The sequence below is a fragment of the Cuculus canorus genome, chromosome 9 (genome assembly GCF_017976375.1).
Source record: "Cuculus canorus isolate bCucCan1 chromosome 9, bCucCan1.pri, whole genome shotgun sequence".
NCBI classification, from domain to species: Eukaryota; Metazoa; Chordata; class Aves; order Cuculiformes; family Cuculidae; genus Cuculus; species Cuculus canorus.
This window is the reverse complement of record NC_071409.1, coordinates 21,396,710-21,420,228: the sequence shown is the minus strand read 5'-3', so window position 1 is coordinate 21,420,228 and position 23,519 is coordinate 21,396,710. Positions and strand designations below refer to the sequence as shown.

The following is a 23,519-nucleotide window of genomic DNA, read 5'->3' as shown; positions in this document are numbered from 1 at the left end:
ACATATAATAGAAAGACTCAATATTCACATCAGACCAAATACCAGGGAGAAGGGATGGGAGCTTTTAAAATTGGTTGTTTCCACGCATTAGATAGCATTGATTCATCAAAATCTTTTCAGCCAAAGTGCACATGCATAAGAAATATATTAGAAAAGTCTGTTGGACAAAGATGAAGATTTGTTTTATTCATGCCAAGCAAGAGAATTGTCAAAAGGGAGCGATGCAGTTTTCTTGGCAGACTAAAGCAAGGGAAATAGAGAGCACCACAGCTTCCCCTTCACTGGTACAAAGAAAGACGGTTCTTTCAGAAACAGTAGCTTTAAAGTATATACACACATTTTGACATGTGTTACAAAAGACAACAGCTAACACACAGAACTGAGGCAAAGAACGTCATAGTACACTGTTGGTGAAGAGCAAAGAAAAAAAAAAAAAGGGAAAAAAAGAAAAAGAAGAGAGAAAATGTAAATTTCTAAGGTCTTCCTGAAATGCAACAGTAAAATGTTATAATTTGATTTGCTGTTCAACTTTGTATAAACTCAGGATACTTTTAAAAAGTTTTAAAGTCCAGTATGAGAATCCAGACTGGTTGGTATACTAGTAGAGATGTACAAGAAAGATTATCTCATAAAGTAAAATTTTTGAGATGGACGGGATTTATAAAAGCTGACCAGCTGTATATACAAAAGGTGGTGCCTCATGAGAGGGTTTCTCTGTGGCCCCAGTGGAAGTGGTGGGTATGTTTAATGCCCATTTTGAAGTCAGAGGTGCATTTCACAATAATTTCAAAATTCAGGTTAAAAACTGGCTACAGTTTCCACTTGGTGACTGTGTCTGTAATTTTGTGTGTTATGTGGTATCATAGCAATCAATAGTACAGCAGACAGGCATGATGCATTGATGTACAATGCATAATACTCATACAAAATGATATCCACAGTGCTACAGATTGACATGATGCAATGTATAACAGCTCCGAAGCTAGACGCACCTCGAAGCATCTTCAAAAGACTATGGGATCCATTAAAACAGATGGGCCTAAAAGCAAAGCAGAACGCACAGTAATTACTCTTGTCATTCCAGAGGGATACTTCTGCTTCCTGATTAACTGCTGGAGAGTCCAATAAGAAATTTTAAAGGAAAAAAAGTACTATTTATTTAACATACAATTAAAACACAGGTCTCCAATCTTATTTTTTCCCCCAATCGCTGTCCATGCAGACATACTATACTGGGATATTTAAACAGTGCACGTCCAGATCAGAATTCAAGTACTCCATTCTGCTGCACGAGTCACTAAGCTGAACATTGAGATTCAACGCCATAGCTTAAGAAGTATTAATACTGGCAGAAAGACAAGGTTTATAAAAATATATAATGAATCTGTCTGGCTCTTTGAGCTATGGAAAAGTACAAAGATTACAACGCCTTAAAGATTCAGGTCACAAATTCATTAGTGCAGTATTGACTACTGATATTTAACGTCTGGAATACACTTACAAATAGAGGGGTCATTTATCAAGCTAAGTTTCTAAGGAACAATCCCTTGTGAACTTTTTGTAGATGGTTTGCAGGAGAAACTAAGCAACTGTGCTAAATACTTTCTGTTCTGAAAGAATGTGCAAGACTTCTCTGGAAGGAAAAGTTCTCCATATGTTAAATGCCGCATTTTGATTGCGGAGAGAAAGGCTTTGTGTGACACAGGTTTGCTAATTAAAGAACTGAATCAAAGCCAGGAGAAGTATATGGAACTTCCCTTTGGATCTGGTGAACCTTAAATCACACCCTGCATCTGCCCTTACGGAATTTAGATGTTAGCAAATACATACCAAGCAGCTAACGTGGCCAGTGGGAGAAGAGCTTAAAATTAGCTGCCAACTTGTTTTAGTACTGGAAATTAAGACTTCTCATTTATTTAGTCTATGAGGGAACTTTCCTGGTCTTTCCCTCTTTTTTTAATATCTACACGTACTGACGTGCACAACAAGCAGAACAGGAGGGGGAAAAAAAAAGACCCAATTCTCTCAATGATGCTAATGATTTTGTGGATTGTGAAAATACTTGAATTAAGAAAACTAGTCAGGAATAAAAATAACTTCACATTGCCTCATTGCCTTTCCCTCTGATCTTTCACCAATAGTCTTTCTTCCTCTGCTCCGACACTACTTCTACTTGCAGGCTCCTTGTGGCCTACACAGCTTGTACTGTCACAGCTGATTGAACCTGCAGTAGTCTAAAAAAAGTGGGCTCTTCATTCACTTGAAAATAACATTTAAGAAAGGTAATGTTGCTGTTTATTTTTAACTAATTTGAGTTCTACCTGAAATTTACATTCTTCCAAATATACTCTGCCTCTGTGGCACTGATGCATATACCCTTATAAACCTTCCAATCATAGACAAAAAGAGACTTTACAGTATGCCAACATTCAGGTCTTTATAATGATACATGTGAATGTCAGAGTGTGGGACGTTAAACTGACAGAAGTTCTATCAGAGAAGATAGAGAAAGAAAGATATAAACAGTTCTCATGGAAGCAGACATTCTCTTCCACTCTGATAAGAATCAGTAATACATGCACTCTTGGGCCAGTAATACAGATTTTTATCTTCCAACAGCCTTGTGATTTGTTGAAGCTTCTTCTTAAAAGCGACCCTTTAATTCATGCATTTCCCTGCAGTGTGCAGCATAGTGCTAACTGCAGATTCCCCATGCGAAAGGCTACATGCATAACATTACAGTCAGCTGAACTAGGAGAAATGAGTTTTAGAAAGGCTAGAGCCAGCAGAAGCTGCTTTCCTCTCTGACCTGTGCAGCAGCTAGTGCACTCTTGTGGTCTTCCAATGTCACTACAAGCTGGTTGTGTTGGGAGAGTAAGTTCTTATGCTGTTGCTACACAAAAAGAAGAACGTTAAATGTTTCACATAAAGTGCATTCTAAAGGTAAATTAGGTATCCCAGGAGATTTTGAACCAGGAAGATAATTCGTTGTAAAAAAAATCCTGAGTTGGAATAACAGCATTTATTTATTTAACATGGAACACATATTAAACACGCAGAGAAAGCAAGCGTGCCAGGAAAGGCAATTTAGAGGCCAGGATTTGTGTAACTAAAATAAGTTAAAAATTGGAGTAGATGCTGATGAATGTTTATGTTGATGAGCTGAAAAACATTAATTTCAGCAGACTTAGCTTGCCAAAACACAATTCTTAAACTGCAAAGTCAAATTTCTATACTAAATAATTCTCTTCCTTTTGTTTTAAAAAAAAAAAAAAAAGCGTGTACCTAGAGGGCAGGTGGCAAAACACATGAAATCTCTGCTTTTTGCAACATAATAGAAACTACAAGTCTGCAGCATAACCCATTTTTGGCTTGTTAAAACTTGGGAAAACTTTTGTTTTTCCTAAAGATCTTGAAAGTTCTCCTCAAAGCAAAGCCTACCTTGACATCTTGTAGCTGGGTGTGAATGTCTTGGTGAGCTTTTCTCAATTGTCTGTTCTCCTCACGTAAGTTATACAGGGATTCTGTTTAAAAAAAGTGACATGCACAATTTAAACTTGGTGAAGCGTATAATACTACATTAAGCACCAAAATTAAGACTATAACCACAAACTACAAAAAGTCCTACACAATTGCTATAGTAAAAATGGATTAGAGTAGTTGCATGGCTCCTTTATATTACACCTCTTCCCCAGCCCTATAAAATGCCTTACATTCTCAAGCATAAAATTGAAAAATTTGGTTGAATTTTGTATTAGCACATCCAGTCTGCAACTGGAATTATGCATCACTGTTCATGCTGCGGACAGACAGCACAATTCATTATGATAATCTGAAACTTTTAAAATGTAGAGAGGAAGGCACCCTCCTCTCTTCCCCCACATCTAATCTGGTGAGTGAGAATTTTATGTCGTAAGACTAAGCTATTCTTTCGGAAGAGGTGCCCAGATGGCCAGCATATTTAACAAGCTTTACGTTCTGGGTCCAGAGAGAGAAGTATCTCTTCCACATCAACATAATGTAAGAAATGGGAATACTGCAGGCAGACACAGGCAAGCTTTTCTCACATTCCAAGCTGCTAGGCTGCAATCCAGCTCAGTCCAAGAGCTGTATGACTTTACTGGTCTGGTGCCAAGGCAGAACTAATAAACCAGGCTCTGCCTGCAAAATACTGTGCAGACAAAACTGCAGACAGATCCAAAACCAACTTATGTGTTAGTGACACATGGCAGAAAGTGGCCAAAGGCCCTAGACAGGGAGAGCCTCATCCTTTTGTTCTATGTAACTGTGTAATTTGGATTGAAGAGGTCTGAAAACAATAAAGAATCTCTTTAATGGGAAATTGGATGCTAAGAGTGAAAAATGAATACCTCATCCTAGCATACAGATGCAATATATTTCAGAGAAGCTGATACATTTTAGAACCAGTTTTCTTGTATGAACGTAAAGTCACTTCATAAATAGGCACAATCAAATCTCTGATGGAAGTGGCAAACACTCTTAGATTATCCGTTTTTGTAAGGGAAAGGTTAAGAGGCAAGTTTATACAAGTCTAAGAACTAACAGCTAAAGACTGGATAAACCATCCCCTGACATTTGACAGGCTTTTAAGTGTGGTGTTTCTTACTATTTCTCTAATCTAGATAGACACAGGGAGTAAATGTAACAATGCAGAAAGAGCCCACAGAAAAACATCAGGAAAATGTAACTCATCGGGAAGGATATGACATATGAATGACCTGTTAGTGAGAACAGAGACAATGTCTTTCAATCTCACATCACACAAAATACAATGACAAACACACATTTTAATATGGGCAATCTGATACAGGTTGCATATACCCTTCAGCTTAGAGATCTCCTGCTCCTTTTCCTGCTGCAGTTGCAAGTATCGCTCCTTGTGATCACTGAATGTTCTGCTAAACTCTTCTCCTTGTTTTCGGTGATCTTCCTCAAGGTCAGCATGCTGTTTCTTCAGTTCTTCATGTTGACTCTGCAAATACCAAGTTGGAGAGTGGAACAGTTCTGAATCTGCATATCTGGCTAATATTGTCTTTGGCAATTTGTTAAATAAAGTCCAGATGAACAGGAAGCACTTGTAACAAGAAGTTCATTATTCAAAGCATGCACGTTGCGGCTCCTCTCAAACACAAAATGATCTCTGTCATGAGTAGTCTCCTGTCCTAGGGCTCACCCTGCAGTCGCACTTGTTCCATTGGGAGCTTGCTGAGTATATCTAAGAAATTCCTTACATGCCAAACTATGTAAAGTCTGATAAGCCAGTGTTCTATACAAATAATTGGATTTCATAAGATTAAATTACCTGCTGAAAAGCCTGCCTAGGAAAAACTGCAGTAAATCATCCTTTAAGGGCACTGTTGTTAAAGGAAGGCACTATCAACATGCTGACATTCTGGAGTGAATTACCAGAAGCCAGTGAGGCCAACCCCCCGCTTGACGGTAGCAGTGCCCTGTGGATCAGGATAGCCTGGTTACCCACCTTCAACATCTGGTGCTGTACGCTCAGCGCACTGTATCGGCTATTGGAGTCTTGCTGTAAAACAAAACCACCAGTGTTAAACAGAACAATGCTGTCACTCCTCTAACCTCTGTACAGGAAGCTATTTAGGAGTCACAAGCCACGGGAAACAACTCCCCAGGAAACAAATTAATCTCTCCACTCGCTTTGGAACCTGGCAAGCATACACGTATTTTAACTTAATTTACTCAGCACACAAACTGCTCCCCAGTTTCAGCATGAAGTGGTCATAAAATCCTAATTTACTTCCTTTATAAAGAGCTCTCTGCAGGCCTCTGTGTCCTCCACCAGATACAGCTTTCCCTCTGCATTTGGTATATAAAACAAAATTTCTTGATGATTTTACACTTTCCAGTTCAAAGACCATGTGTTAGAAGGTTCTCACTGTCCTTTTCCTGGTGGACTAAGCTACAAAAAGATTTCTAACACCTTCTTATTCCCCCTTACCCTCAAAACTAGTAACATTATGCTTGAACTACCAACATATAAACAAGAGGGTATTTTCTGTATTAATTTTCTGGAAAGATATTGTTATCTCCTACCACAGCTTAAATAATTAAGCATTGCAGAGCACTTATACATGCGGAGTAGAAATAGATAAGTGAGAGCTCTTCCAATTCGCATTCTCTAAGATTTCTTCCTTTGAACAGTCATAATTGCAAAGCATTTCCTTGTTCTTGCAACTCAAATAGCATCAACTATTACAAACTCGTACTAGGTATGATGACTTACCCTTCCCTTATTGAGTGTTTCCTGTGCTTCTAGTTTATAAACCAGAAAATCTACAACGTAAAAGGGAAAACACTGATGAGAAAACCCCAGGAAGATTAGAATCTGTACTTAAATAACATAACTGTTGCATACATAAATTCTCTTAAGAGCTCAATACTTACACAGTTATGATTTTCCAAAAGATTGTAAAAAAAAAAACTATGGATAACTTAAAAAAATGATCAAATTTTGACAAAATATTTCATTAAAGAGTTTTTGTTCCATAAAATACTTTATAAGTTTTATAGCTTATTGCGAAATAGGGGTTATAGACTACAAGACAGGTAATTAAACCTGTTATATGACCTCTCTCAGTAGAGGCCCAGTAGCATCATTCAAAAGGAAAAGGACATTTATGAATTGTGTGGTTTTGTACTAGGATAAAAAAATATGTATTTTAAGAAGTGTGAAAATCTAGACTAAGTTTATATAAAACTAAATTCCCTCTTTTGTTCCTTGATCCTCGTCTCAGGATTTGAAAATGCCGACTCCCTTTGGCATTGCAATGGAGCAGCTCTACACTAGATGGCACCAGAAAGCTATCGAGAACTGCACCATAAGGATAATTTCTTATAATGTTCTTCACGTTTGCTAAAGTAGTTGTTTTAATTCAGTGGCCGAGTCCTCCGTTTTAGGAAGAACATAGGCTTTATTCTGAAAATTGTATTGAATTTAGAACAACAGATTCTCAACTCAGAGGACTGCATTCTGCTGCAGTTACACAGAGGCCCCATGCATAAGAAACAGGTGTCCCAGAAATAGGTGTTCCCCCTCAAACACACACACCTACAATTTAGCTGTAATCAGAAGAAGGTACATAAGCATGCGTTTACTCTTAAGCATGTGCAAAAATACTGATTCAGAGTCTAATTTCACATTGAAGAAATGCAGAAAAAGATGTTGTGTTTTTGGCACAGGTTTTAAATTTTCAGTGTGCCAGAAAAGGATTTACTGAGGCCAATATTTCACATACCTGTTCAGTTTATGTACACTGATATAAACACATTCTCTGTGTATACTATGCCACGTTGCAGCGATCTGTAAATAGTACTAAAAAGATGTCTACTTTTTTAAAAAATATTAGATTAAAAAAAATAAATCAAAAAGATGGACTAAAAAGACCATCACAGATCTGCTGAAGTGGTCCTGTTAACATGTTATACATCAGTAAAACTGAACAAAATACATCTGAAGTTACTTTTTAAAATATCCAAGTTATTCTAAATGTCAAAATGAAAAGCATGTTTTTACCTTCTTTTGCTTTCTTATGTTCAAGCCTTTCCTTTTGTAATGATTTTTCTAATCTTGACCTGTGCTCATATACAACTGAAAAGAGAAATTTTGTATACAATTAATTTTAAAAAGTAATTAATTAATTTAAAAGGTAATATAAGGAAAACGCCACCCATTCCCAGCACACCCAAAGAGCATTGGCACAGAATATAGCAGGAAAATACAAGTGCAATGAGGTCATATGATAAAGGGCTGCTTGCATCATTTGAGACAGGATTTTTTGGTTGGTTTATTTTGCACATGATTTGATCCTGAATTTGGATTATTTCCCACTGCATAAACATAGAACATGATAGCCATGTAAGCGATTTGTTTATGGGGACAGTCAGCTATGGTGGATCTACACGAAAGCTACTAAATCCCCTTTCCTTCTTAGGTATGCAGGTATGTATTTTCCTATGCTTTAATTCTCTCTTGCCTTGCTTGTAAAGAGACAAGGAAAAAAGATAGAACAGCCTTACTGCTGGAGTAAATCCTTAGGGCGAATTGCCACGAGGGAAGAGAGATGCTCAAGAGCAGGACAGCTTAGAAAGATGCAGTAGTACACTAGACAGGCTGCTTAAGCTAAGAAATGGAGAACCTGAGAGCCTTTCCTAAATCCTTCTAAAAAATCAGTTGCGACAACTCAGCGTTCTGTGATTTTCTTTTTTGTAAAGCCTGGATAACAGTATCCTTTTAAACCACAGCATCTGTTGAAGACCCTAAAACTGCATAATGAAATGCTTAGGTATATAATGTCCTGCATTTTTTAATAAGTATGTGGTGACAGCAAGTATAACATGTCTTCCTGTCATGTACTCACAATATCCACATAATCTGAGGAGGACTGGGGAGGACAATGACGGCAGGGGGACAGGTATGAGGGTCACACCCCAGTTAAGAAGTTAAATCAGGAAGAACAAAGGAAATCATATGAAGGGCTAGGATAGCAGAAGTATAGAGCTAAACTTCTAAGGATTAGGCATCAGAGACTGCTCATCAGGAAATCATTTCAGTTTGAGAGTATAAATTTAATCTTCCCTGATTTTAAATACATTTATACATCTTTAATTGAGTCAAAATACCCGCACAATAGTCTAGAGATGAAGGAAGAAGGCGTCAGTGTACAGCACTTCAGCCAAAACCCAGCAGGCTGGGGTTTTCAGTGTCACTATTCTCAGTAGTAACATCCTAAACGGACCAGGTAACGACAGCCATGCAGGGTACCGCTGTCCCCAGAACAGGGTCACTGACTGCAAGGAAATGCAAGAGACGTTTTGAAAAGATGCTCTGACAATCTTTCCCAAACTCTGCAAGCCCTTTTAGCTGACAGTGCTACCAGAAGAGGTGGTTCTGCTGCTTGTTCTTGTGCTGTCCTTGGCTCTCACTGTTACAGGCAATGGGACAGCAGGACAGTTGGGGTAAGGGCATATAACAAATTTCTTCTGGTGGCAGTGCCAGCTTGTACAATTTTTAAGAGAACAGCAGTAATGACTGGCAGTGACTTGGAATGCTGGGTGGCATTGCTTGGGACAGACTGCTCCAGGTTTGATCACAGAGGGCAGAGACAAACTTATTTCTAGGTTTTTTTTTAATGGTACGATCACCAGCGTAGGTCATATTATTGGTCCAACAGACCGACCACTGCAAGAGCAGATACCTAATACAGAATACACACAAAGAGTTTACAGTATTTCCTTGGCACTGTCTTCCAGCAATTTATGACTCCCAAAGACTACACCATTGTTATGAATTTTTCTAATGGTTTGTTGTATCCTTGTGTATTTAGGACATCCAATATCACCTGGCAGAGTCCCACCAGTCAGCTGCCAGTAAAGTAGCACCTCATTCAGCTTGTGTTTTGAACATCTAGTTTTGAATGGCTCACAAGCGATGGGGCACACCAGTCCATATATACCCTTCCATATATATCCTCACCAGTCATCAGCCTGAAACATCATTATCTGAAATAGCGTACCGAATTTGCAGTAGAGGAAAGATATTAAAAAAAACTCTGGCAAACGTACAATTACATTTACTCAAGCTCAGTTTAACACAAAGTATAATTTGCATTCTTTTAAAGAATTATTAATTTGTAGCAATGGAATGTGTGATTTTTCCTTCTAAACTAGTACACTAATTTTCTGAGAAGTAAACCATTGGTGAACATAAGCCTTCAACAGGAAGCATCCCATAAAGATTTGTATCTTGGCAGCCACAGTAAACTCCTCTTGCATCTTAAAATATATTCTTAATTCCACCAAGGGGCATTCTGCAGGCTCTTTACAAGTGTTTACAATTTAGCTTAGGAGCTGGATAGCTAATCAGTCCTTGTCACCTATCCTTACTGTGTTATTTATCTTATAAAGTCAAGGGCATCAGTCAAGATGAACTAATGTATCAATATCCTCTGCAACAACACCAGCATGCAATGAATATTCACAAAGTCACCAGCAAGCAAGCTTCCAGAGAAGGAAAAAAAAAATGGCAGCAGTACAGTAATGGTTTTATCTAGGCACCAAAGATTGTGAATGCCAAATTACATTGCAAAAGGAACAGAGGTTGTAGCATAGCAACTCAGGAGAGAAATGAAAATCCATAATGGGTTTTCCCCTCCCATGCGACCGGGGGTGGAAATAGGCTTTTTGGCAGACAGACTAAACCACAAATGCATTCAGAGGTAACATTTTCCATTTCACTTCTTTGTCTGCAAGTGCACCTTCTTCAGCTCCTCCTAGTGTTTTAACAAGTGTGGGGCGGGAAACCCTGCCCAACAAACCCATAAAAAGGCAGGAAGAAAGGAGAACGAGAAAGCAATTGCTTGGGTTTTAGGGACTGCGGTACCTCTGTACCTTCCACAGCTAATTGTGTCTCTGCTGAGCTTTTGCTTTCCTGTCTCCACCCTGCATGTCCAAGCAATATCTCTACACCCCTCCCAGGTATCCTCACTGCTACCTTCTTTGTACTAACCTTTGAAATGCTGCAACAAAGCTAGCAATGTCTTAAAATAGCCCTGCAGATGGCCAAAAAGGGCTAAGAAAAACTTCAACACCTCTCCTCTTCTAGTTCAATTACTGGTTGGTTCAGCAATGTTTTTCTCTGATAAAAGTTCATCACATGCAAGGTACTGAAGATTTTGATTGAGAAAATAATTATTAAGAAAGCATAGCTTCCCTATTTTATCACTCACTCTACTGGGGAGCAGGCTGTAGGTCAGATTTCCTAAGTACACATAGAAGTTTATTCCCATCAATCAGAAACTTCCTAGGCCCGAATCCAAACTACAAGGCTCTTGTTGCCACAGGAGGGGATTTCTCCTTTGCTATCAGCCTGGATATAAGATGTTCAAGTGAAAAAAAACCTCAAAGAAATAAATACACTGAAAAACATATTTTCTATTACAGGTTTCCCAGCTTGAGGGGGTAGAACATATATATGGAACCCAGCAAACTGTCACTGGTGTGATGCACCCACATGGCACTTCACAAATTTTTTTAATAGGTGAAGATCTTAATTTTGTACTGATCTTTCCACAAATAATTGAACTCTGTTGCTATGCTATATTTAATGGAATGGCACAAAAAAGGGGGAAAACATCATCAAGTAATGGCTAATATGCACTATTGCACAGCTGTACTAACTGCAGGTATCAGTTTAATTCTTTACATTACCTACATAATGTACCCAGCATGAACGAACAAAGAACAACATGAATCAACAGAGTGGGGATCCAGCCTCAAGCTGTACCTTTTGTCTTCAACAAGGAATTATTTATCAGGCCCTGAATTAATCCAAACTAAATCAAGTCCTTGAGTTAAGATTTTTCGCATGCAGAAAGTGGAGGAGACTCGGGGGGGAATGATCTATAGTTTCTCACTTGACCATTAATTGCAACACAGGAGACAAGAAATCTGAGGAAAGCAAGCTTATTGAATAGTCGTGGTTATCTCTCTTATCTTTGCTTTGCACCTCCTCACAGCAAAAAGCAAAATAAGCAATTATTTTATATTTAAAAGAACGTATTTCCTATTATCAGCAATTTTGCAACAGTATTAGTTTGGTATTTTGGTCTATCAGAAGTATGACTCTAGACTCTAAACCAGCCCAGCTCCCACTATATAACTTCCTGGGAAACTAAGATTACAATAGGATTTAAATATACATGATACAAGAAATGTATTGATTTCATTGTTATTGTTTCTTACGAGATTCTGCATTCTTTCCCTGAGCTTACAGTAATACCTTTCTTCTAAAGCCAGTAGATTTCAGTAGTCTTGGCAACATTCAGTGTTATTTTCTTTCAAACTGTGGCAGAGTTGAACTGAACCAGCAGTGTGTGGTAAGCCACACTGGCACTTTTCTAGTAATGCTATGAAGGGCTGTAGAACATAGACTTGTTATAAAAATACAGTTAATTTATGACACTTGTCACTGCAGACAGAACCATTTAGAATGTGGGCCCACGCAAACAGCTTTCTGCAGACAGCAAAGCATTTCTGTGAGCCAAGGAAGAATCCCTTCAATGCGGGATGTAGGACAGATTTTCTAGTCCCATGACAAAAATCAGGATTTTTTTAATCTCAGAAGAGACTTCTTAACTCATCTGAGGCCAAGGTTTCGTGCTGGGAGAACACATTTTTAATATAGCAAGACCTGTACCCTAAGCCTCCAGCTCCGTCTATGATTACATCAGTGAATCTGACTTCAAACAAGGAGATCAACTATTTCACTACTGATAATCAGAAACACAATGAAACTGTGAGTAGCTCCTGGATGAGTACCAGGATTCCCACCACAGTACAACCAATACTGGTCACAGCACACACTCCACCTGTTCCAAAGATTCTCAGTTGTGAGTTGAGCAATAAGTGGACATTCCACTGATATTTCAAATATCTAAGAAACAACTGAAGTATTCCCACAACAAAGACTTAATAAAACCGTGTTTTAAGAATAAAGCCAGAAAACAATATTACAGAAATCATATATTTACAATATATTGGTCAAAATATTGAAGCTATTTCATATTTAATGCTCTCAAAGTTTTCCGTTTTGAATTAATACAAAAAGGACAGAAATAGAAGCCAAAATGACATGAAATGGATTGTGTGTGAGAAACAAGCATTTTTCAGGCTTAATTAGGGAACAGTTTTGCATACAGGCAGAGATGCATTGCTCTCATTTTGATCACTGAAAACCAGAACTAGCATAATGTGCAGAATCACAGCTGCATCTGTGTTAAAATAAACTCCTATAAACTCCTAAATAAACTCACATTCTAAATAAACTCATGAAGAACAATCAAGTAATAGCTTTGTCAAATTACAGCCAGTCACTGTAAAAAAGCAGAATTCCTCCTGGCAAACTAAACAAGGCATTGGCAGTTGTGCTTGAAAATAACCACTGCTTTGACTTAATTCTCTAGTCATTCATGTTGCTCATAGTATTAATAATTTGAAGTGAGGAGTATGTGTTTAGTATCTGGATCATCATATTCAGGCTTTTTTTTAGCATTTGTCACAAAGCTACCACTGATTTCAACTGCACAAGCAGAAAGCAGAAACATCTGCTTTCAAAGATCCTGAACCAAAACCAACCTATCAATTAAAATAAACCTGTTCCTCTATCTGTTGCCAGTACTCCAATAAGAAACTAGAATTGGAGCATGGGATTTGAGCAAATTATGGAGATTTGTCAGACTAGCTTGAGTGCAGGGAGCTAGCTGCAGACCACAGCAAAGTCCCACTGCCCCATGCTCCCTATGCAGAGCGTTTTGACATGAATAAGACCCACCACTGCTACTGGAGCAGCTCCACATGGGGTTGTAGAGACTGAGCAAGTGCCTACATTTAGGTCAAATTTTAGCTGTAAACCAAGCAAGATCTATGCAAAGATAACAGAGAACTGACTACATGCATTTTCATCTAACATTTTCAGTCTTGGAACACTGGAATCTTTTCTGGGTAAATTAGAATGTATCAGAAGAACCAAAGAATAGCTTGGGAATTACCTGTATCCTGCTAGCTGATGTCACATTGAGTGTTGGGAAGCTCACAGCTGATCCCTTAACTCCTTGATTCCAGTTGTGAGATTCCTGCTTTTAGCCCTACAAACCCCAACTTAGTCCTTGGTGTCTTGCCCAGGACAAGAACTATCACTGATGCTCTCTATGAAGCTTGCTTTCTGTCAAGCACTTTTCACAAACTGCAGAGCTTGGTAAGGAATTAGACAGGGTATCAGAACTGAGAGAAGTTCAAAAAGTTCTGGAATGTGTGGAGCGAGTTCAGGTTAACAGATAAGAAAATTCACATGCTTATCAAAGCTTCAGCTTTGCATCCTCAAATAGAAAAGAGGAAATACAGAGCACAATGTGGAGAACTGTGGCACATCTTAGAAGTTTTGCTTTGACTGCAGTTCTGGAAACGGGGGAACGGTGGCAAATCTGGCACACTAATGCAATTTCCCCCAGAAACACATGCTTTTATTTCTAAGAAATAATTGTGGCCTGTATTCAATCATAAGGATGACATGAAAATTAATTTCTAAGCTGGATTAAAGGTCTACATTAAGTAGAACTCTTTTACTCTATCCTGCCTTACGTACTCCCTTTTTTAGGCATCAATAACACCCCTAGGACACAACAGATTGAAAACAAATTGCAAGTAAAACATAATGATGGGTTGGGATATAGGGAGCTATTTATCATGTTGAGTAGTAAACTGTAATAGCTGCTGCTGCTAAAATAAAAGTTTGAGAAGAGGTATTAAATGTGATTAAGGATTTAATCTTCAACAGTTGGGCTTCAGACATGACTTTCATTAGGAAAGAGATCACGTTTCCCATCCCAGAAAAGATTTCCTGCGCACTGCACTAAGGATTTCTTCCAACCATTGATGCCACCCATGGCTATGACATGCTGGGGCAGATTAACATCTCACCTTGCATATGCAGTTTTCTAGACACCTACCTATCTGCTAAAGATGGTTTTTTAAAATTATGATGAATACAAATATTTCATACAAAACCAATTTAGTAATTTTAGACTTAAATTCTTAAGGTTAGCCAATTTATTTCTAAAAAGATTCCCTTCCCTTTTCATGATTTTCTACTCCACTACTCTGCCATTTTTGCTATAACACATCAGATCATTTTGAAGAAAACACAAACGTTCAGAAAAACTGCAGAGACAACAGTTTCTGTCTCATATCCATCTCAATGCCTGGGCCTGCTCTTTCTCTCAAAAATTGTTTTAGACTTTTTTGCAATTTAATGCAGAAGACTAGTGATCTATCTACATGGCACTAGGATCTACATAAAACACATACGTATATTCAGACACTAGTGCAAAACTGACAGTGAAGAAAAATGTATTCTACATACACACACACACGTCATTTTAACAGTCTCTTCTAACTGACACATATTTGCATTCTTATCATAATGGAATATGGTAAAGCCTGATGTTAATAGCTATGGTTATCACCTTACAAAACTGCCAAACCACTTCCTTAAATTAGCTCTGGAGAGCTCCAACAGCGGGGACTTGGAGTCAGCTACAGTTCTGTTTCATAAAGCAGCATACAGAAATCAACAGTTTGAGTTAGGGGTTCATAATTTTTATTTTGTAACAGAAGATCACTGTCAAACCTCAAAATATGCATCCAGGTGTGACAGATTAACCAGAACACTGAACATGGTACTGTTCAGTATGGTGGCATGGATAGGAACAGACTGCTTACTACGCCCTCCAGGAGTACAAAGAGGCCACACTTCTCTCAGCATCTCTGTAATTACACCCTGAAAATGACTGCCAAACACTGGGATCTGAGTCACTTCAGGAAAGTAAGATACTAGGCTAATTTCAGATACCTTAGGGGTAAAAATACAGAGGAAGAGGTGGAGTAATTGTAGTTTCTTTTATTTCATAATTAAAAATACATAGTAGAAAATCTCAGGAAGTTTAGTTTCTTCTAGATCACCAGAAAAAGATGAAAATCGCATTCGGCTCAGAAGATCCATCTTTAGAGAAGGAATAGCATCCAAACAGGCTGAATTCCCTAAGCGCTTACCTCGGGCTCCAACGTGATTGGAAATTCATGCCCCTGAATCCTAAAAATTCCAAGAAAAATCACCCAGCAAAAGAGTCTACCTTAATTAGTTGTTCTGATAGGTCATTTTTTCAGCAATCTGAATTATTTAGCTTTCATTACCATTAAATCTCAAAGCAGCACCTGATTTCTAGCAGGACAGATTTGATTACTTTTTGTATGTAAGGACCCTATTCCAAAATGAGTAAAGTGAACCATACTAGCCACAAATTGCTGGCAACGTCCTCACTACTACAGAAGAGATGCTATAACGTGCACTGAAATCTGACTTGTGGGTGGAAACCTGACTCATAAGGTTACCCCACCCAGATACACAGACTAAAAAGTCTGTACCCTGCCCAGCAAAAACAATCAGCCCAATGAGACAATGCATTTGGAACACGATATTTAAGACTTGAGAATTCAATCATTTCTGCTCATGTAGGAAGTAAGGAAGTAATTCCAGTCTGTTGTTTAGGCTTTGTTTTTAACAGTAAAGCAGCAATCATAATTGAACCACTCTAGGAATACTTAACTCTCAGATATGAACTTTAAAGTTTTGTCAGTACAATCATAAAGTCTCAATCACGCTGCAACTCTTCCTGCATTGTGTGCTTAGGACAGCCAAATATCACTTAAACTATGTTGTTGACTACGGGCTTTCAGTTTGCAGCAGTTTTCAGTTTGTGATCATGGATGCTTCATCCTCTGCTTCTCTGCTGCTCTGCCTCCAGCAAAGCTGATGGTGTTTCAGGTGATACAGAAGCTGCTGTCAAACCTTTGCCTGCTAAGACTATGTGACAGAAGATGACTGTCAAAGAGGCCAGAATGCAAACTCAGACCATCCACCCATCTTGGCTCCCTCCCCTTCTCTCCGCTCTGGAGGTTCATAAACCCAGAGAGATCACTCACTCACAATCTTTGAAAGGCTGAAATCATCATCAATAACAAATAGTTTCAGGATATTTGGTATATCTTGCATCAGGATATTGGCTACCAGGCCCAATATTAAACTGCTGCAGGTAGGGTATGCAACAGCATAAAAAACCACTCTATTACCTCATGCTGTTTAATATTCATTCAGACTACGTGCTCCATTATCTTCAGACCAAATTCCAGCTTGGAGGCAGATATAACATTACAGCACAGGTAGAAATTTATCTTGAAGCATTACGTCCACAAGAAAGTGATTTAAGAACATTTGGGCATGGTTTACAGGAATTTTAAAAAAAAAAAAAAAAGCATAAATAAAGTACAGGCATTTGCTCAATTTATCTTTCCAGTCATAGAAGTCAGCTGCTGGGACTCTTACTATAAGGAAAAAACAAGCTCCCTGGGTTAATTGAACTGAACAAAGCTGTAGCATCTTTCCTGTACTCTGATAACCTGAAATCTTCAGGTTGTGCTGTAAAACAGACACCTATCTACCTAAATATCATTTTGTACACATGTATGCATACATATTTGTACACATACAATCGCACATATGAATATATATTTATAGTATATATATCTTCCATACCAAACTTTTGCACTAATTATTTCCAATGTACTTCAAGTATTTAGAATGTTAAGTACCCAATGGAAAAAGCGAATGGAAGTACAAAAGACAGATTCATAGATGAGGTTACAAACCAAAACATACCATTTTAGGAAGCCAGGTAGCAGAACTGGTGATGCTGTATTTGACATTTCATGCAGTACTGTACTTCGTTTTGAAGTACACCTGCATGCCAGTAGTACACATGGAACAAACCTCTGCTATTAAAGAGTTACCACGGATCTTTCAGATCCAAAAGCAACAAAACACAATCAAAATAAGCACTGTACTGTTACATTCAATTTGAAACCAACAGGAATCAAAAGAATTCAGGCTGCTACTGTTATGGGGAACAACCAAACTATACAGAAGCTGCATGGGTGTAGCTATATTTTTATGATGCATGCAAAAAGAACCACCACCAAAGGTACAGTTAGTTCTTCCTAGCTCTGCCAATTTAAGGTACAAGTTTAAATAGAGTACTACAAAAGAGGGATGAGAAAGTGAAGAATATCCACATCTGTATGTATTTCACCAAGAAGAGCTTTGGCATCTATGTAGTCAGCATGGAGACAGGTATAATAAATATTAACCACTAAAGTCACACGGAGCTATGATCTAGTATTGTAAGTCTCTATACACAAGAGCTGCTACAGGTCTGATCAACTTCTTGGTCACCTCTAAGGAGGAACCTCAGCTTAGAACAAGAGGCACAACAGGCACAGAGGAATTCTACATTTGCTTTTCAGCTGGTGCTTTCTAGCACCAGATTGGATACCTTTGAGGAAATCCACACTTTGTATACAGTAGGGCAAACTCTCAGCTCTCAAATTCGAGTCCCTCCTGAGTTGGCTCCCAAGATTACAGCATGATCTCAGACTGCAGAGATTGCTTAAAGCCATCAGATACATTAAGACCCTAAGAGAAAAAGCAAGAAAATTAAAGGTAGTAAAAGGCACTAAACATAGGCTGTTATTAGGATTAGGGATTAAAACAGATTAAACAGATTAAAATAGTACACATGGAGTTACTTAATACCCAGAAGATGAGAAGACAGAAACTGTATAGGCTGAAGAGACATTTCTAGATACAGTCAATCTTGAAGCAAAGATACAACCGGGTTCATCTACAGCTGTCTATGTGTAGCTACTCTAGCAACTGAAATCTGTTGCTATATAGCCAATAGCTCAAGGCTTCATTTGACACATCTTTTAGAAGGCAAACAGCATCAAGGGTTTTTTTATCATTAAGAAATACTAAGTAAGATTATCTTCATGATTTAAACATATAATGTCAGAGAATTAGGTTTAAAAATAATCAGCTTACTGGGAAGATCAGCTTCTCTGAGCAACTTTACAGATAACAATGACTTTAGGTTTTATAGCAGCCAAGAAATTTTGTGTCATCTCTACATTTTTGCCTCCAGTATTCCCATTATGTCACAAAACCAGCCCTACTTTCTCCATGCCCATGAGAACTTGATTAAAGAGATAAAAATGCTAAAGTCTGGCATTCTCTTGTGAGATGCACTGGCGGTTTAGCTTTCAACTAAAGAAGTACTCTACAACATGAGCTGCCTAAAGGGGGTGAGCTTAAGAACCAAACCTCTGCAAACCACTTATTCTTATCATGTTCCCGAAGTCTGCCATCCTTCCAACTGCACTCTGGTCTTATTTCAACAGGCACAAATACTTCTCAGTTGAGTACGTGAAGCTGTGAACACCAGGAAAAGAAGAACTCCCTACAACAGCAGTCTTAACACAGCCCTCTTCCGATCAGGTGCATGAGCTAAACACCTTGGAGACCTCTTCCTGCAACATTTTTCAGTAATCTGTACATTCTGCCTTGGTAGATGAGAGCACCATTTTCTCACATGTCCAGAAGGTTTAGCCGGCTTCATTTGTTGTGTTTGAGCAAAACAAGGCAATGAAAAAGATAAAAATCTAAAATGACTGACTTTTGAAACAAAACCAGAAAGTGCTGCTCATTCAGGCAGGAAGAACTGGCAAGTACCTAAAAGAAGGTTCTTATTACCTACGTTAATGAAAAACAACAACTGTACAGAGAGAGAATAATAGTAGAGGGGACTATAGAAAGTGAAGGAAGCTATACTCCAAGCTACCTCTGAGGACCCTTCTTCAGATTTTGGGTAGGCCAAAGGCATTCAGGTCCAAACTGTGACCTTATACATAAACTTAGAAGAGTTGCCTATGATTCTTAAGCGTTTCACAAACCAGCTCAAGTTTCACCCAGAAGCCTTAACAGTGTTCCTCTGTGTACAATCAAGAAAGTAACTGTCTTTATAGGCCTCAGCAGTCACAACAAAACCCAACCAAAATTCAGAAAGCAGGCAGTAATTCACTGTCACCCAACTATTTAAATCCAGTTAGCCTTCCAGTTAGCACAGCCAGCCTGGCACACTACAGCCTCAGGATCCTCAAAAGGACAACTTTAAGAAGTTGCCCTTTCTAAAAAAAAAAAAACAAAAAACCCCACCAAACTAGTAAAAGCCTACCGACTAAATGTTTGTTCAGGAAAGGTTCAGTTTTCTCCTCAGCTTGTAATGAGCTTATTTGCTTATATAAGTCTTATTTAACCACCCAGAAGAGACCTGTAAACACTAAGAAACCAACCACTGTTGATACAGCACCTCTTTTCCTCCTGGCAATGTTATGTCAGTGACGTGTCCCTTTAACTGGTTCCTGTTAAAAATATTCCAGAGCTCTCCCATCACACTCCAGGCCCCAAAGTTATCTCTAGACCAGTGTCTACATTGCATGGAAAAGATAAGTTGCACTGCTTTAGCAGTGACACATTTTGTTGCTCTCATAAAAGAATAAACTCAGAGAATAATCTCTTGTGTGATTAAGGACAGCAAAGAGATGTAGCCTAGATATTCTGAGAGGATTTGTTTGGGTTTTTTTGTTTGGCAACAGAAACATTGTTGACTTTAAATCCAGGCCATTTAAAATCAAAAGTTCAAAGTGCAGCCAGATACTGCACCTGCAAACACAGGACTTTCTGTCAGCGCTTTACGTTGTTTCAAAGTCTCCATTTAAAGAAAATTCCTTCCTGTTGTTCCATATCAAAGAGTTACTAATAGGAAAGTTTCAAAAATTATTTTTGTGTTGTACATCACCAGTTAGCACAGTGCCTTGTGTACCTCCAGGTGAGTTGGGCATAGGCACAGCTTCTGAATTCTCTTTCTTCTCACTAATAAACTGCTACTGCAAAAGTCCAAGTGATTATACAGGGCAGGCCATCCCAGAAAGAGTCTTTAGATGCACAGAAAAAGACTGGGAAGAAAAGTTTCTCTCTAATTCACCAAGCTCAAACCCTCCGAAGTCCTTAGGCGCATGGCTTCCATTTACTTCAGTGGGAGATTAGGCAACTAATGCTTGCTGCTGTGGCTAGTATGCCAGTGGGCTGGGCTCCAAGCCTCACCCTCTTTTAGATATATTTGCTATTGCCACAATACAGAAAAAAAAAAAAAAAAACAAAAAGAAGCAATTTTATTGTTGCATTACATTTAATTAAAAAAAAAAAAAAAAAAAAAACAAAAAACAAACACCCCCCAAAGGTTTCCTGTTACCATAGCAGGCACAGATAAGATCTCCTGCTTAATAGGCTTGATATTGCATGGGTCCCAGAACCATGTGAATTTATTGCATTGATAATCAAATGTATTAATGTTTTCAGATGCTGGTCTGCATTTTAAATTTCTCATTGATACACAGTGAAACAAGCAAGAAGATACTTCTATAAAACACAGCATTGTCACTGCTTTTATCAACTACCAGTTGCCTGCTGCTATGTGAACTTGCTTGCATAGACAATGGCTACTCAAAATGATGTTTCAGACATGGCAAGTTTAAACTAACATTCCAGATCCACTGTATCTGATCAAGAGAATTTCTCCCGTGTCAGGATAAAGATTGTTGTATGCTCCTCTTTGGTACAGCGAGAGCAACAGAAAAAAGCTAACTTGTTGAATTTTAGCTGGAGAACAAGATGTTCCTGTGTCCTCTTCAAATACTGTTGGCAAATATACAGACCAGCAAAAGTAGCCCTTTAGCCATTTGCCACATACCCATCTCCCAGCCAAACATTTACACCTTTTACATGACTACAATGAAGGTTTCTGTCAAATTTTTCCATGGCATTACCTGGAAATGGCTCAAAATTGAAATAGCAAGTAATGATGGTCTCAGATCGCAGCTAAACATATTCAAGTAACAAATCGCTGTATGAATCTAACAGCATAAGCCCCTAATTCTGTGCTGTCTGCATAAAGACTGTATGCTTCTAGTCATGCTTCCACAGTGAAAAGCAAGGTTGAACATCTGTAAAGTGTAAAGTACTGTTACAGCTGCTACAGCATAGCACTTATTTCTCAAAACTGTACAGAACAGGAATAGAACTCTTTAGAGTTTTGAAAGTTGGTTCTGGAATTTGTATATGCTGATCTGATAACCTTGCACTTCACAATTAGAGAGGCGGTCAGGTCTTGCACTTCCTAGACAACTAATGCTTCACATACACATCTGCTGCTTTGCAACCGATTCCTGGACACACAGATGTAAGATATCAGCAGCTTTTCATCTTTAAGTACAGAACACCCACATTTTGTGCACCCTTAAACCAAGATAAACAAGGGTCTGTATTGATGTGGCAGCCTTAAGCCATGAAATTCAAAGTTATTCCAAAAGTAATAGAACAGCTTTATCCAAATAACTTATTTGAACTTTGCTTTCAAATTAGTCTTTAAAAGAACCCTTTGTTAGCATACATCTATCCTCTATCCTGGAGCTGTTTAAAGTTTATGCTGCCTGGAACTGCAGCCTTGCATTTTTGCTGCTGAACGTTCTCTTAGCAGCATAAAATTAATACTGCTAAGACAACACAGATCACGCAAAAGTCCCAGGACTGGACATGGTCTGTACTGCTAAATGAACTGCAGGCAGTGTGCCTGTCTTTTCTGTTTACACTAAGAATTGCAAAGTGATGTGCACTCCCTTGGGAGTAAGAGCCACTCTATAAAATGTGTGGGAGTGACGGGGCATAAAAGCTCTGTAGGTGTCCGTGATAAAAACTCACTCCAACTACAGCAGGACCAGGATCCTCCCCAGAGTCAGCTATCAAAACCCCACACAGACTGGAGGGATAGAAGGGGCAGAAGCGCACAAGGAGCAAAACTTTGAGAGGCTGGGCAGCTGGAGCCCAGACTTCCCCAGAAGACGAGGAGTAGAAGGAAGATGCTCTGGAAGCCTTAGGAAAGGTCAGCAGAGGGAAGTACCTTGTAACTGAGCCGAGAGGGATTCTTGATGCTGCTGGTACTTGATGGCCGTGGCCTCAGCCTTCCTCAGCTGGCCCTGCAGCTCGTAGTAGAGCATCGCCCCGTAAAGGAAGCCGAACACCACAGTCAAGAGCAGGAGGGTCTGGAAAATCCGCTTCTGCTTTCGGGAGCACATGCCGTTGCCCATGTCGGGGGTCCCGAGGGCTCCCGCCCCGGCGGCTCTAGCGGCGGGCGGCAGGAGGCGGCGGCACCGGAGGCCCCGCGAGGAGGAGGGAGAAGAAGCGGGGGAGGAGGGCCCTGCGCGGCGGCGCGGAGCCGGCGCGGCTCATGCTGCGGCCGCTGGAGGGAGGGCCGGCCCCCGCCTCGCCGCCCCGGCCCCCCTGCTCTGCTCCTCTACCGCCCGCCGCCAACCGGCGAAGAACAAAGGCGGCTCCCCCCGCCCTGACGTGTCGGCCCCACCCGGGCGCAGCCGCCCCGCCGCGGGGTCCCCGGGCAGGAAGCGCCGCTCCGCGCGCCTCCATTGGGCCCAGCCGCGGAGCGATCTCCCCGCGGGGCCGCAGCGCATTGGCAGCGCCGCGTGTCCGTCCGCGCCGCTGCCCGCCCCCCGCGCCCGGGAGAGGAGAGCGGGATGGGGAGAGGGCAGGGAAATAGGCTCTGGGAGGCTCGTTTGGGAGAGAAAGCATCTAATGCAGGCCTAGGAAAGACAGAATCACAAAATCGTAGAATCAAAGCCTCTTAGAATCACAGAATCGTAGAATCACAGAATCATAGAATCACAGAGTCATAGAATCTTAGAATCACAAAACTGTAGAATCACCGAATCACAGATCCATAGAATCATAGATTTTAGAATCACAGAACCATAAAATCACAGGATCATAGAATCTTAGAATCACAGAATCATAGAATCATAAAATCTTAGAATAATGTAATGGTGGAATCACAGAATCCTAGAATCACAGAGTCCGAGAATCTTAGAATCACAAAATCGTAGCATCACAGGATCATATAACT

At 39.5% G+C, this 23,519-nt stretch overlaps 1 protein-coding gene across 3 annotated transcripts in view; it reads right to left on the bottom strand.

The window, feature by feature from the left end:
- Positions 1–22,918, bottom strand: part of GOLIM4 (golgi integral membrane protein 4) — a 33,893-nt gene extending 10,975 nt beyond the window's left edge. Inside the window, exons 1-8 of one of the 3 annotated variants that reach the window (XM_054074381.1) lie at positions 22,506–22,609; positions 17,988–18,127; positions 7,562–7,636; positions 6,272–6,321; positions 5,501–5,554; positions 4,843–4,993; positions 3,442–3,524; positions 2,810–2,893 (exon numbers count right to left, since the gene is read on the bottom strand). In XM_054074381.1, the coding sequence (XP_053930356.1) occupies positions 2,810–2,893; positions 3,442–3,524; positions 4,843–4,993; positions 5,501–5,554; positions 6,272–6,321; positions 7,562–7,636; positions 17,988–18,120 (630 nt within the window). In that variant the 5' untranslated portion in view covers positions 18,121–18,127; positions 22,506–22,609. Of the gene's footprint in view, positions 1–2,809; positions 2,894–3,441; positions 3,525–4,842; positions 4,994–5,500; positions 5,555–6,271; positions 6,322–7,561; positions 7,637–17,987; positions 18,128–22,505 lie in introns of all 3 variants that reach the window. The other 2 variants (XM_054074380.1, XM_054074382.1) reach the window with 2 other exon arrangements.
- Positions 22,919–23,519: the final 601 nt, after the last annotated feature.